General features: G+C 44.2%; 1 protein-coding gene across 1 annotated transcript in view; it reads right to left on the reverse strand.

Moving 5' to 3' along the window:
• Window positions 1-239: 239 nt before the first annotated feature.
• Window positions 240-14301, reverse strand: part of UTP15 (UTP15 small subunit processome component) — a 280270-nt gene continuing 266208 nt past the window's right edge. The window contains exons 13-14 of the mRNA XM_069224002.1: window positions 11928-11986; window positions 240-910 (exon numbers count right to left, since the gene is read on the reverse strand). Coding sequence (XP_069080103.1) covers window positions 675-910; window positions 11928-11986 — 295 coding nt within the window. The 3' untranslated portion in view covers window positions 240-674. The remainder of the gene's footprint in view (window positions 911-11927; window positions 11987-14301) is intronic.

The raw sequence follows: 14301 nt of genomic DNA on the forward strand, positions 1-14301 counted from the left end.
TTTACCCACATTTCAAGTTATTTCATCTGAGGAAGATTTTAGTGCACTTTAGAAAATTAGGGTTACTGTCCTATTTTTACAGTTAGTTGTCAATTATCAATAACTAGTACTCATAAAATAATTGCCTGTACTGTTGTGCTGCCAAACCAACTTTTTCTGAAAGTGTTGTGTAATGCATTAGCTTCTTTTTCTTTCTTCTGTTTGGGAGACAAAACTTTAGAAAGCAACAGACAACCACCTAATAAACCCATGTGCTTTATCAACCGCCTTTCACAATTTGACAAGTAAAAAATATCTGCTGTAACAACTGCTGCTACAGGGCAGGTGAGGCTATTGAATGTTCATATAAAATTTTGTTTAACAGTTAATTCATATTCATCATAGATGAAAATGTACCAGAGTTGACAGAAATGCCTTTAAAAGTTCTGAAAAATAATAACTTTAGCATAAAATCTATCAAATCGTTTTGGTACCCATGCTGCACATATGTTGGGAGGTATCTTTTTTGCGTCAAGTTTCATCTTCCTGTGACGAATGAGGAAAACTCTTATTTCACATCATATCCTGGAGAAGAGGTCTGTCCAGACAAATGTTGTGATGAACCAGATGCAGAAAAGTAGTTCTTTGAAGCAGCCAAAGTTACCATTTGTTCAAATAAGGAGTCTGATAAAGAATTATACATCCATGGGAGTCTCCTGCTCTGCTACAGCAGCTATGGAGGTGTAGCGAGATTCAGGCAGTGCCACGGAAGTCTCTCTTTTCTCTGCCATGGATGCAAACAGTGTATCCATCATTCCCAAAACCTCTAGTAGTTCTTCTTGATAATTTATTTCTTTCTCTACGAGATCTTGGAGTCTCACAAACTGTTTATCAATGACCGAAGACTGTCCAACAACTGGGTGGTAAATATCTAAGAGTAGTGGAAAACAAGAAAAATAAATAGAAACATTAGTTTACAAATTTGTTTTTAATACTCCAGCAAGTAACATATTAGAATGACTTATTTCTATGTGTGAAGCTGAGGGCATGTGTCTGCATAAAGGAAGTTTTTTGCATTTATTCTTCGAATCAAAAGGTTTCTAAAAGAATATATTTATTTTAGGTTTATAGATAGCACAACTCTACCCACGTATATGTCAGTGCACTTTACAATTAAACAACAATGGAAATGAAAAGAGGAACTTAAAGAGAACATGAAAACACCTGGGACTAATAACCACAGCAACCTAATTACCCCTGGGGGCAATGGGAAACAAGTACTAAAACTGATAGATGGACAGAGAAAGAGGGAAAAGAGGCAGCAAAGAAGTCACTGTAGTGTTGAAAGGATGAATAAGCAAGAGTCAGTCCGCAATTGGATGTGCATAATCCCTAGATGTTGTTATGCCCTAGGCTAGCAGTCGATGAAAGCTTTTATCACACAATCAGCTGTCCCCCCAATTCGCTGTAACTTTACCACCACCAACTTATTTCTGGCTTTAGCCACTGAGAATAAACTTTGCCAACATTACATCTAATTAACCTCCCAAATTGTATGTTTCATTGTATTATCACATCATAAAAGTAACTAATCCAATGTATAAATGAAGTAAAAAAAAGAATACAAAAAACACATTGAAGTGGCCAAATACATTATCTACACTATGCAGAACACCAAAGTACACAAATAAAGGGTGTTATCTGTTAAAGACATTTTCTGTCACAAACACAGGTTTAGCAAGAGGTCATTATGTGCATCTGTTGTAAAAATGTATTTCTTTGAAAAAGAATAATTTTCAATAATAAGGACATGCATGTTACTGTTTTGTGAATTAAGGACACAGCACAGTGGATACATATAAATACATACAATATTTTTGCAAAATCTGTGCTTTAATTAGGCTTTTTTTTTTTTTAAGGCAGGCCTATCAAATCTGGCAAGAGTAGACACAGCAAATTTAAAACTACACATCAGTCTTTATACTGGGCTTGAAAATATAATATTCACAGAACAGTTATTACTCATATACAGTTAGTGCAAATATTCGAGATGTCCTTGTACGGTCAGTTTTAAATTAAGCAAAAACCTTGCCTGATTTGTCCGTGAAACTGTGGGTCCTTTTCACAAAGAATTGTCAATAACTATTTTAAGAAAATTAGATTTTTGGCTATAATGTAGGCCAAACCTTGGGTGTCACACGGCTCATTTAGCCTAAATACTTAAAAGTAGTACATGCTGCAGTGTTTGTGAATAGACATTGCCAATATTACATCTAATTAATCTCCCAAATTGTATGATTCATTGTATTATCACATCATAACATAAAAACACATTATCTACACTATGAAGAACACCAAAAGTACACAAATCTCTTAAAGGCATTGTCTGTCACAACCACATGTTTAGCAAGAGGTCACTATATGCATTGTTTGTAAAAAAAAAAAAAAAAAAGATTTCGTTAAAAAAAAAGAATAATTTTCAAATATAAGGACAAGCATACATGTTACTGTTTTGTGAAGGAAGTGCACAGCACAGTCAATACATATAAATACATACAGTATTTTTTCAAAATCAGTGTTTTTATTAGTTTAATTTTTTGTTTTTTAAAGCGTTTGTGTTTTATGCAGGCCTATTATACGGTAAGTTTCAAATTAAGCAGAACTCTCACATGAAAGTGAGCTCACTTCTTGCCTGAATTGTCCATGAAACCGTGGGTCTTTTCTCAGAGAATTGTCAATAACTTTATTTTAAGAAAATTTAATTTTTGGCTGTAATGGAGGACAAAACGTCCCCCGGTTCATTGAGCCTAAATACTTAAAAGTAGTACATGTTTCAGTGTTTATGCACCAGAAATTATTTGACTGAAATTTTACGTAACACAGGCCATGTCACAGTCTCCATTTAATTTATGTCAGAGTTACGATGCATGTCTCTGAGTAGGAAGATGGCTCTTAATATAGTATACCAAAATGAGGTATACTGTACAAAGAGTCCAGGGGTTCCTTTACTAGCAGACAGGCGCTTGCTCTAGCAATCCCAATGTGCCCTCTTGGGGTGTAGTGTGGTCGAAAAGCCTTGGGCTTCTCAGAGAGGAGTGTTAGACATTTACCATAGGCACACAGTCAATAAATAAGACACAACTCAATAAGGAGATCCACACCAATTTGCAAAAATAACAATTATCTATATATATATATTTAGACACCAGAATCAATATTATCCGGTAAGTATGTTTTGCAACCCAAATACTTTCAAATTTAAAAAGTCAACACAGTGCATTTTTGCGAAGCGGCAATGTTATCCTTTGGAGGAAAAACAAGTACTGCATACAGGTATAGTACAGTGACTTATGGGACCAATCTCCTGGAAATAAGGCAAGTAGGGGGCAAGGTTCAAGGTAGGACCAACAGATCACCTTGGGTAGTACTTGGGCGACCGAGCGCAGAAGTGCTTTTCAATGTCGGGTGCCAAATGTTCTCCTGTGGGGGAAAGAAACGTACTGCAAGCAGGCACTTCACAGCGACTTAGAGAACCAATCTCCGCGACTTAAGGTAAGTATAGGGCAAGGTCCAAGGTCACACCAACAGATCACAACTGGTGGCCAGATGCAGAAGTGCAATACAGCGTCAGGTGCCAAATCTTAGTCAATGGGGACGGTCTTAAAAAGAGCCTGCAGGTTTGGACTCTGAGGCCAGCCAGGCTGAACCAGCAAGTGGGCTCAACTCTCACGATGCTTGGGGATGTGGGGACACCTAAGGTCCTCTTCTCTATGGGCCCAGGGCAACAGGTGTATTGAGGCGTCGGATTTTCATCACCGGGAACACTCAAGGTCAAGGAGGCCACAATGGGCAAGTCCAATGTGTGCTTTGTCGCTGGAGGCCCAGGGGACCGTTGGTCAGCTTTGCTTTCCGGTATCATGTTTTGGCGGTCCGGAGTCCTCAGGTCTCTTGGGGTGCCTGCAGGCTGCAGGAAAGCAGTTCTGCTGCTCCATGGAAGTTCCTGGGTCTTTGTTAAAAGCAGGCAGTCCTCCCAGGCTTTTGAACGGGAGCAATTCATCAGGAACAGCAGACAGACCATCAGGGCTGGTGCCAAGCCAGTTGCTTCTTCCTTAATCTTAGCTTCTGTGGCTCTTGAGTGTCCTTCTTCGTGGGTCAGATTTCCTGGTGCTAGTGGCTACCCTAAATACTGAATTTAAGGGACTGTAAGGTAGTAGACAATGGGCTTTTTACCCCTGGGGTCACTACATCCCCGAGATGACCACTTCCTGTAGGATGTGGGCACAACGCTGTCCCAGAGTTCCTAATTCTGACAACACCAAGATGGCAGATTTGTTGTATCAAATCAGGCAGCCTACCTTAAGGTCGGACCTGAGGGGTGGACACACCTCTCTGAATACGAAATTTCCTGCCTGTCTAAGTCCAAATGGGCCCTGGGGCAGGGACATCTCCCTTGTGAGGGAAACCAGATGTGTATACCAAGGGCGGTGGGCTTCTTTGAAGCTCCCTGCCTTAGAATTCATGTTTGCAGGTCATCCTGTTGAAAGGGGTGTGCTAATACCCCTGCCAAAGCAGGCTTCGTTCCTGCCTGCCCGAGAGCAAAGGCTCTCATCCTTGGTGGTCAGAAACCTGTCTGCTGATGGCAGGCTAGTTAAAACTCATCAGCCGGCACATGGGTAGAGGGTAGTTTTTCAGGGGGCACCTGTAAGGTGCCCTCTTGGTGCATGTATTAATGAATCCATCACGGTCATCAGTTAGGGTTAATTAATATGAAATGTTTGATACCAAACAGCTCTTTTTTAGTGAAGCCATCGTGTAGCTGGGAAACTCGTACTGACCAGTGCCCAGCACATGTACTTGAAATGGCTTCCCTGTTCACTATGTCTGACTCTCTTGAGGCACTCCTTGAAGGCATGAACTACAAGTACGCACAAAAAGGATAAATGGTCCCTGTTTTGCATGTAGGCAGCTATGGCTGCTTAATGGAACCTTACAACGTGCAGGCGAGACCGATGAAGCAAACGGCAGATAATGTCTTGCATCACATGTTTTAGGGGGTCCGGATTTTGGGGATGCAATAATGGACACATCTTTTCCACTCTGCTGCATAGCAGGCTTGTGTGATAAGTCTGCGGGGCCCCTCATAAGATATCCATGTAGTCTTGTGGGAGACGTAGATAACCAGGAACTCAGGTGATCGACTGAGCTGTTTGGGGTCTGGATGTCTGATTTGGCCTTGACTCCTGGTGAGAAGGTCCGGCCTGTTGAGGGAGCTTCTAGTGGGGGCTGGCTGATACATCTAGGAGTGTTGAGTACTACAGCTATTTATCCTAGGTTGGGGGTACCAGGATACGAATCTGAGAGGTTTGCTGCATCTTCTGGACCACAAATGAAAGAGTGGAGAGAGAGAGGAAAAACGTAAACAAAGATCCGTGACTACCTCATTCACAGTGCATTGCCCACTGTGGTAGGTGTGGGTGGTCTATGTGTGGCACCCCCGCACCTTCCCCAGCGCTGAAAGCCTCTCCGCACCTTCCCCAAGCGCTGAAAGTAGTGGAGAAGGACTTGTAGGTGGAGCTCCCTGCTCACGGACTTCGTGAATGTCCAGGTGAGCGCCCACCTAGGTTGTTATGCACCTCCGGAAGGTACTCCACAATGAGGTGAATGCAGCTGCAGGTCTTCGAAGTCAGTAATTACAAAGGGAGAGGGTGTATACCACTATTTCTGGAGGTAGTGCATGGTGATCATGTTGTCCTACCTCGCCCTGAAAGACTGGAATGAAAGCTTTGAGGGTGAGATGTATGGCCACCAGCTCAAGGTAGTGATGTGGAGCCCACATGACTTGTTGTCTAGATGTGCCCCCAGCTGGTTTGAGAGGCGCCCATGGTGATGGCGACTATTTAATAGGATTAGCGAGGGCTTGCCCTGCAACACACTGTGGCTGTTGCATCACTACAGAGAGAGGTGGGCACTGGCATTTAGCAAGACTAACTCTTCCCATTGACGCTCCTCTTGTGACCACTGAGCGGGAGTATGGAGAGACGGGTCTGGTGTACTATGGCAATGCAGAAATCAATCACTCTCCGAAGGTGCATAAAGGTTCTGACAGAGTTCATTATCTGGTTGAAAAAGAGGTACGAGTTGCTGGAAGGCTAACACCTTCTGTGGAGTGGAGTTGGCTTTGCCTTTAACAGAGTTTAGTACTGCCCCTAGAAAGGGGCAGATGTGAAGGGGCTTGTAGGTGGGAATTGCTGCCATTTATTATCAACCTGAGGCTGTGTAGAGGTGAGGTTGTAGCCTTGGTATCTACTAGACACTGCTTGTCTGCGCTCTCGATCCCTCCACCATCAAGGTAGGGGAAAACATAGTTGCTTCTCCCCCTCCCCCCAAGATGGGCAACTATTACTTCTAGGCAGTTTGAGAAGACCATGAAGCTGAGGTAGCACCAAGGGGCCGTATGGATGAGGATATGAAAACAGACATCACTCAGGTCTAATTCCACCATGTAATACTCTTAGTGAAGCAGAGGGATCAGATCCTGCAGTGTTACCATATGGAAGTGTTAGGGGAGGATGTAGCTTTAGGTATGAGGTTTAGGCAGAAGCTGTGGTTAATCACCGCTAACACCCACTTGTCTGATGCGATTTCTTGCCAGTTAAAAATAAATCCAGCAGTGTCTCCCAGAAAGTTGTCATGTGACTGGGGAAGGTCTAAGAAGGGGAGTCACTGTTTTGAGGTAGAGGCCTTTTTGACATAAAACCTCTTTGTCCCTGCCCCTGTTCCCTTTATAGGGGCACCTGGTATACCTTGTGTTTGCTAACAGTATAATTGATGATGCTTCTGGAATGAAAGAGTCTGGGGAAGCGGCTCTGGAGCTTTCCCTGTAGTGTAGTTTCCGAAAGGAGGCCCTAGATAAAGGGGACTGAAGGGCACCCATGGCGTTTGCAGTGTTGGTGTCTTGATTTTTTCTGACATCAGATCAACCTGCGGGCCGAAATGTCATCAAATGGCATGGTGAGCAGATGTTGCTGCACCACGGGTTTGAAGCCTGAGATACAGAGCCAGGCATGTCATCTGATGAGGATGTTGGTGTTAACTACCGGGATGCAGTGTCCAAGGCAAAGGGCACAGCCAGTCGTGGCACTGAAGATAGTTATCCCCTCTGTGACCATCTCCTCCCTCTCTTTTTGAATTCCTCTGGGAGATGCTTTACCAGCTCTTGCATCTCATCCCACTTTGCCTTGTCATAGCGGAAAGGGGGCCAAAGCAGTTGACTATCCTGCTCTCTCAACGGCGTCGTTTATGCCTTTTGCTCTCCTTACAGTGCTTGACAGTGTTGCCTTTGGCCTAAGAGGAAGCTCGCTTGTGTGCTGTATGGATGTCAAGGGAGCCTGATGGGACATGACCCTTTGTGTAGTCTGTGTCATTATATTTTGTTTCCACCAGTGGTGTTACCATCCTGGCCTTGAAGAGATCGTTAAAGGTGCCAGCCTGATTTAGCAAACCCTTCAACATCAGGAAGACTGGAGAATTCTCTCTAACTTGGATAATGTTTCCACAAGGAAATTGGCTTCCATGTGGCGGACTTGGATGCCCACTTGTAGGAAGTGGATGCCTGTATGAGGGGTGGGGTGGAACAGAGGGAGATGGAGTTGGTGGGGAGAGCCCTCTGGGATAATAACCTGGATCTGGACCACCCGGGTGATCAACATCCTAGGCATCCCACAGGTGATCTGTGGGCACTGGGTTAAATGGTGGCTCATAAGGGTAGGGAGAACTGGAAGGGCAGCCTTCCCCTTGGGAGGACTGGATGGACCCCCTTGATGAGGGTGGAGGCAATAGAGGTGGTGAAATAGGAGGTGGAAGAAGAGAAGGGAGAGAGGGCTCATGCTTTTGTCCATGTGTTTCTTGGACTTAGAAGGTTGAAGGGGTTTGTAGGAAGTTGGCTCTGTATGTGCTATTTCAAAGTAAGGAATAGCATGCACAGAGTCCAAGGGTTCCCCTTAGAGGTAAAATAGTGGTAAAAATAGATAATACTAATGCTCTATTTTGTGGTAGTGTGGTCGAGCAGTAGGCTTATCCAAGGAGTAGTGTTAAGCATTTGTTGTACATACACATAGACAATAAATGAGGTACACACACTCAGAGACAAATCCAGCCAATAGGTTTTGTTATAGAAAAATATCTTTTCTTAGTTTATTTTAAGAACCACAGGTTCAAATTTAACATGTAATATCTTGTTTGAAAGGTATTGCAGGTAAGTACATTAGGAACTTTGAATCATTTCAATTGCATGTATACTTTTCAAGTTATTCACAAATAGCTACTTTAAAAGTGGACACTTAGTGCAATTTTCACAGTTCCTGGGGGAGGTAAGTTTTTGTTAGTTTTACCAGGTAAGTAAGACACTTACAGGGTTCAGTTCTTGGTCCAAGGTAGCCCACCGTTGGGGGTTCAGAGCAACCCCAAAGTTATCACACCGGCAGCTCAGGGCCGGTCAGGTGCAGAGTTCAAAGTGGTGCCCAAAACGCATAGGCTAGAATGGAGAGAAGGGGGTGCCCCGGTTCCGGTCTGCTTGCAGGTAAGTACCCGTGTCTTCGGAGGGCAGACCAGGGGGGTTTTGTAGGGCACCGGGGGGGACACAAGCCCACACAGAAATTTCACCCTCAGCAGCGCGGGGGCGGCCGGGTGCAGTGTAGAAACAAGCGTCGGGTTCGCAATGTTAGTCAATGAGAGATCAAGGGATCTCTTTAGCGCTGCAGGCAGGCAAGGGGGGGCTTCCTCGGGGAAACCTCCACTTGGACAAGGGAGAGGGACTCCTGGGGGTCACTTCTGCAGTGAAAGTCCGGTCCTTCAGGTCCTGGGGGCTGCGGGTGCAGGGTCTTTTCCAGGCGTCGGGACTTAGGTTTCAGAGAGTCGCGGTCAGGGGAAGCCTCGGGATTCCCTCTGCAGGCGGCGCTGTGGGGGCTCAGGGGGGACAGGTTTTGGTACTCACAGTCGTAGAGTAGTCCGGGGGTCCTCCCTGAGGTGTTGGTTCTCCACCAGCCGAGTCGGGGTCGCCGGGTGCAGTGTTGCAAGTCTCACGCTTCTTGCGGGGAGTTGCAGGGTTCTTTAAAGCTGCTTCTTGAAACAAAGTTGCAGTCTTTTTGGAGCAGGTCCGCTGTCCTCGGGAGTTTCTTGTCGTCGTCGAAGCAGGGCAGTCCTCAGAGGATTCAGAGGTCGCTGGTCCCTTTGGAAGGCGTCGCTGGAGCAGAGTTCTTTGGAAGGCAGGAGACAGGCCGGTGAGTTTCTGGAGCCAAGGCAGTTGTTGTCTTCTGGTCTTCCTCTGCAGGGGTTTTCAGCTGGGCAGTCCTTCTTCTTGTTGTTGCAGGAATCTAATTTTCTAGGGTTCAGGGTAGCCCTTAAATACTAAATTTAAGGGCGTGTTTAGGTCTGGGGGGTTAGTAGCCAATGGCTACTAGCCCTGAGGGTGGGTACACCCTCTTTGTGCCTCCTCCCAAGGGGAGGGGGTCACAATCCTAACCCTATTGGGGGAATCCTCCATCTGCAAGATGGAGGATTTCTAAAAGTTAGAGTCACCTCAGCTCAGGACACCTTAGGGGCTGTCCTGGCTGGCCAGTGACTCCTCCTTGTTGCTTTCTTTGTTCCCTCCAGCCTTGCCGCCAAAAGTGGGGGCCGTGGCCGGAGGGGGCGGGCAACTCCACTAAGCTGGAGTGCCCTGCTGGGCTGTGACAAAGGGGTGAGCCTTGGAGGCTCACCGCCAGGTGTTACAGCTCCTGCCTGGGGGAGGTGTTAGCATCTCCACCCAGTGCAGGCTTTGTTACTGGCCTCAGAGTGACAAAGGCACTCTCCCCATGGGGCCAGCAACATGTCTCTAGTGTGGCAGGCTGCTGGAACTAGTCAGCCTACACAGACAGTCGGTTAAGTTTCAGGGGGCACCTCTAAGGTGCCCTCTGGGGTGTATTTTGCAATAAAATGTACACTGGCATCAGTGTGCATTTATTGTGCTGAGAAGTTTGATACCAAACTTCCCAGTTTTCAGTGTAGCCATTATGGTGCTGTGGAGTTCGTGTTTGACAAACTCCCAGACCATATACTCTTATGGCTACCCTGCACTTACAATGTCTAAGGTTTTGTTTAGACACTGTAGGGGTACCATGCTCATGCACTGGTACCCTCACCTATGGTATAGTGCACCCTGCCTTAGGGCTGTAAGGCCTGCTAGAGGGGTGACTGACCTATACTTGCATAGGCAGTGAGAGGCTGGCATGGCACCCTGAGGGGAGTGCCATGTCGACTTACTCGTTTTGTTCTTACTAGCACACACAAGCTGGCAAGCAGTGTGTCTGTGCTGAGTGAGAGGTCTCCAGGGTGGCATAAGACATGCTGCAGCCCTTAGAGACCTTCCTTGGCATCAGGGCCCTTGGTACTAGAAGTACCAGTTACAAGGGACTTATCTGGATGCCAGGGTCTGCCAATTGTGGATACAAAAGTACAGGTTAGGGAAAGAACACTGGTGCTGGGGCCTGGTTAGCAGGCCACAGCACACTTTCAATTGTAAACATAGCATCAGCAAAGGCAAAAAGTCAGGGGGCAACCATGCCAAGGAGGCATTTCCTTACAGGGTTCCAAAGCCAAATGTTCCCCAAAAACAAAGACTCCAAAGGTGTTGTTAGAGGGAGCTTTGTTGAGCTAGTCACCCTGTAGGGATGGATGAAATACTGTTATCTCTGTAGGATACATTGCTCTGAGCAGTCGAAGCCAATCATCAATGGAACCCCCGGTGACAATGGTTACTTCAGTAACAATGGCGGCTTCAGAGTTGAAAGAGACTTTGGACTGTGGTGGGCCTGTGTGCCAGCATCAAAGGTGGCTACAATATTGGAGGTGCTCAAGGCTTATGGGTGATCTTAGGACTCGATGGCCAAACATGATAGATGCTGGGATTCGTGAGTGGTGCTGGCTCCAAAGGCATTAGTCTGTGTCGCTTGAAGCCTGAAGACGACAGAGGCCATGAAGGCTGAGTAGTAGTCAAAGGGCTTGATTCCCCAACCCCGCACCCTTGGAGGCCTGAGGCCTCTTGGGAGGCTTAGTGTGCTTATAGGTGCCGACCATACTTACAACCCTGCAAGAGAGGTCTGCAAGAGCAAGAGGTTACTGATGTGAGGAGAAACTCTAGTTGTTCTTACTCCTGGCCTGAGTTGTCTGAGAAGACCACCTCTGGGCTGGGCCACAAATGGTTGCGCAGGATGCCCGAAAGGCCTGTGTCCTCACCTTCCTCAAAGTTGAGCGAGTCCTGTTCTTTGAAGATGTTGGTGCTGTCTTTGTAGGCTTGCTGTGCCTTTTTTGGATTAGCACAATTTCTCTGACAATACTTGAGGGACTTTAAGCAAAAGGTGAGTCATGACATCATGGTCAAGGAAGTGGCAGAAGTTACAAACGCATGATGATCAGACCATGGATATGTGGCATGGCGCTTGAGACAATATTGGTGGGGAGGTAATGGGGTCCGTTCATTACACAGTTTGGTCCCAAGCAAAAACGTGGAGATAATGCCAAAACTTGGAGCCCGGTAGTAAGCCTGAACCTGACAATGGAAAAAAATAATCTAACAATGGTTTAGTGCCCATGCCGCACTGTTAATTAAAAGAGGAGTCTCGGTGCATCTCGTGACTCAGAAGTCTTTCTTCAAAGAAACAATTTGTAAATGTCTGAGCACAACACTAGAAACAGGAGAGTGCAGAGCCATGTGTGTCTACAGCAAAACATACTACAAACAGATTTTTCTTTTTACCTGTGTGTCTACAGAAAAACTTGCTAAAACAGTTTTCTGCCTGGAGGACACATCTTGCAGAGGCAATAGCCAATTTAGAAAGGAACCCATAAGAAAAATACTTGTTTAGTGGTGTCACTTAAGTCGGCTCAGTAGTACACAAAGCTTCAACGCTTACCAACAAGCAGCTCTGCAACATGGATTAGAACTGGGGCAAATCTTGGCTCCACAGCATGCCTGAGAAAAAAGAGCACAGCATTATCTTTTGCAATGTGTGTCTCATTTACAAAAAGGCTCGTTTTCATTTTTCTATTGCCAGAACAAAACAATACAGATACTGAATGCACACCGGAGTTTAAAAATCAATAAATCATAAACATATGCCTATAAATTAGGTATATTTTATAAAGAGTATTTACAGAGATCCCCAAGAGTACAAATGGAAATGTAAGCAGAACCTACGTTTACATGACTACTCCTGCTTTACACAATCTTGTGGACAATCTGCGGAGTAATTGAGGCCAAAAAGTAAGTCACCACATCAAGGTATTTTCCACTAGGAATATTTTCTCAGGTGTTTCACACCCAATTTATGTTTCTATTAGGTTGTTTGCTATTAAGTGTAAGCATGCATTTTGGGGTATTAAAAAAAAACATCCTTAAAGTTTGTGAATAACCAGAGTTACGAATATGTGGGTGTTACTGATCTACCTACCCTAGACATGCATTTAGGACTGTGGAAAATCTAAAGCACTGCCAGATTTCCTGTGATACTGCTTCATATGCTCTAACAATCTTACAACGAACCAGATTCTCTTAATCAAGATATATCATTTATGATCTGAATTGGGCCACAAGTCACCAAACGTTTTCAAAGCCAAAATATTAGAAATTGTTAACAATACTAACTTTGACTTAAAACCACCTAAAGTAAACTGAACAAAAAAGAAATTACAGATGCTCAAAAGGAGGCAAACCAAGACTGCCTACTCCAACTTGAATATTTTGGATTATCTGAATAAAGGGCTGAACAATTTAGAAGTAATTTGAAATTTAATAGGCTACAGAATGGGGTTTTAGATTTGACAGCAGCATAGGCATTCTTGCTGGGTGATGAAGGCTATTTTCTAGAATTTTGCCACAAAAATGAAACTGCCTTATATTACTCAACCCCTCTCTCCCCACAGACATCTTCAATCAAAATACCAGCCTCAATAATTCAAGTGGTAGGTACAAATATGAAATGAGGGAGAGGTTTGATTCAACATAAATCACTCTAACGTACATATGGCGACAGGAAATCCCCTCTTCATATAGTATCTGCTATGCAAAGCATACCAGGATTATCCATAGCTTACACTTTATGTAGAGTTTTGGAACCGGATATACCATTTTAAACATTCACTTATAAAATCTAGCTATTTCTTACTAGCTCAGATGCACCACTGCACAACAGAATGGTAATTACTGCTTAAATAAATTCTTGGGTAGGATTATGTTTAATAGGCTCATATGAATGCACCTTTACTGGCACGAGGTTATAAGATTTTGAAACTCTGCTCACCCTTTTGATTTGACTTTCCATTTCATTAAAGTTGCGTGCCTGAAAATAGGATCTAATAATGTGCAAAGGACTCCATGTGAAGCCCCATAAAAAAGCATCAACTTACCTCTAGATGTATAGCTCACAGTACCAGTTAGGAAATACACACCTTTCCATATGGTGGATTAATAGTGACAATAGCTACAATTCCTATGCAAAAGCACTGATCTATAAAAGGCCTAACTGTCCAGTGAAAAGTCCGAAATTAACTGTGAGATGAATCCAGGAAATCCAGTCAGTTGTAGATTCCCTACACAATTTCAATATTTGTAATTTAAGCAAGGAGAAATCTCGCCAGATGGAAAATCATGCAATGATTTGTTAGTATGTAAACACTGATCATCTTTAACTAGAATTCAGGGTAAGATGCTGGGGAATCATCAAAAAGATGTAATTTATGAAATATTAATATACCATTCTTACTCTACAGCTAGTAACCCGGTCTTGGAACTGAAGAGAATAACAGAATGAATTAAGAGGCAAAATGAAGAAACTTGCAGAAAGTCGAGGGGCTCACACTGCATCCATTCTTGAGCAGGTCTACAAGGCAGCATTTTTACATGAGGCTATGGAGTAATCCACTTTACTGACTTGCAGATTATTTTGCCGGACGAGCAGAATTGGTGATAACATAAAAAAAATAAAAAACACAAAACAAAAACAAAACGCAAGAAATGGATCACATTTTGGATAGAGGTGCTCCATCCAGAGTGAAAATAAATGAGATCTCAATCCAGGTACAGGGGGGTCTAAAATTGAGGATCCCTTTACTCATAGGTTTTGCGCTTCAAGCAGGTGTGTTACTAACAAAATGATGCAGTTTTTTGGCACTCAAAACCATAGACCCACTGTGTGCTTGTATAGTGCCCCTCCATAACATAGGTGCAGACTTTAGACTCTAGATCACTATCCTTAGTTTGATAGGAAATAAAATGATATATTAAGTCTA

Source organism: Pleurodeles waltl, chromosome 1_1 (genome assembly GCF_031143425.1).
Source record: "Pleurodeles waltl isolate 20211129_DDA chromosome 1_1, aPleWal1.hap1.20221129, whole genome shotgun sequence".
Taxonomy (NCBI): domain Eukaryota; kingdom Metazoa; phylum Chordata; class Amphibia; order Caudata; family Salamandridae; genus Pleurodeles; species Pleurodeles waltl.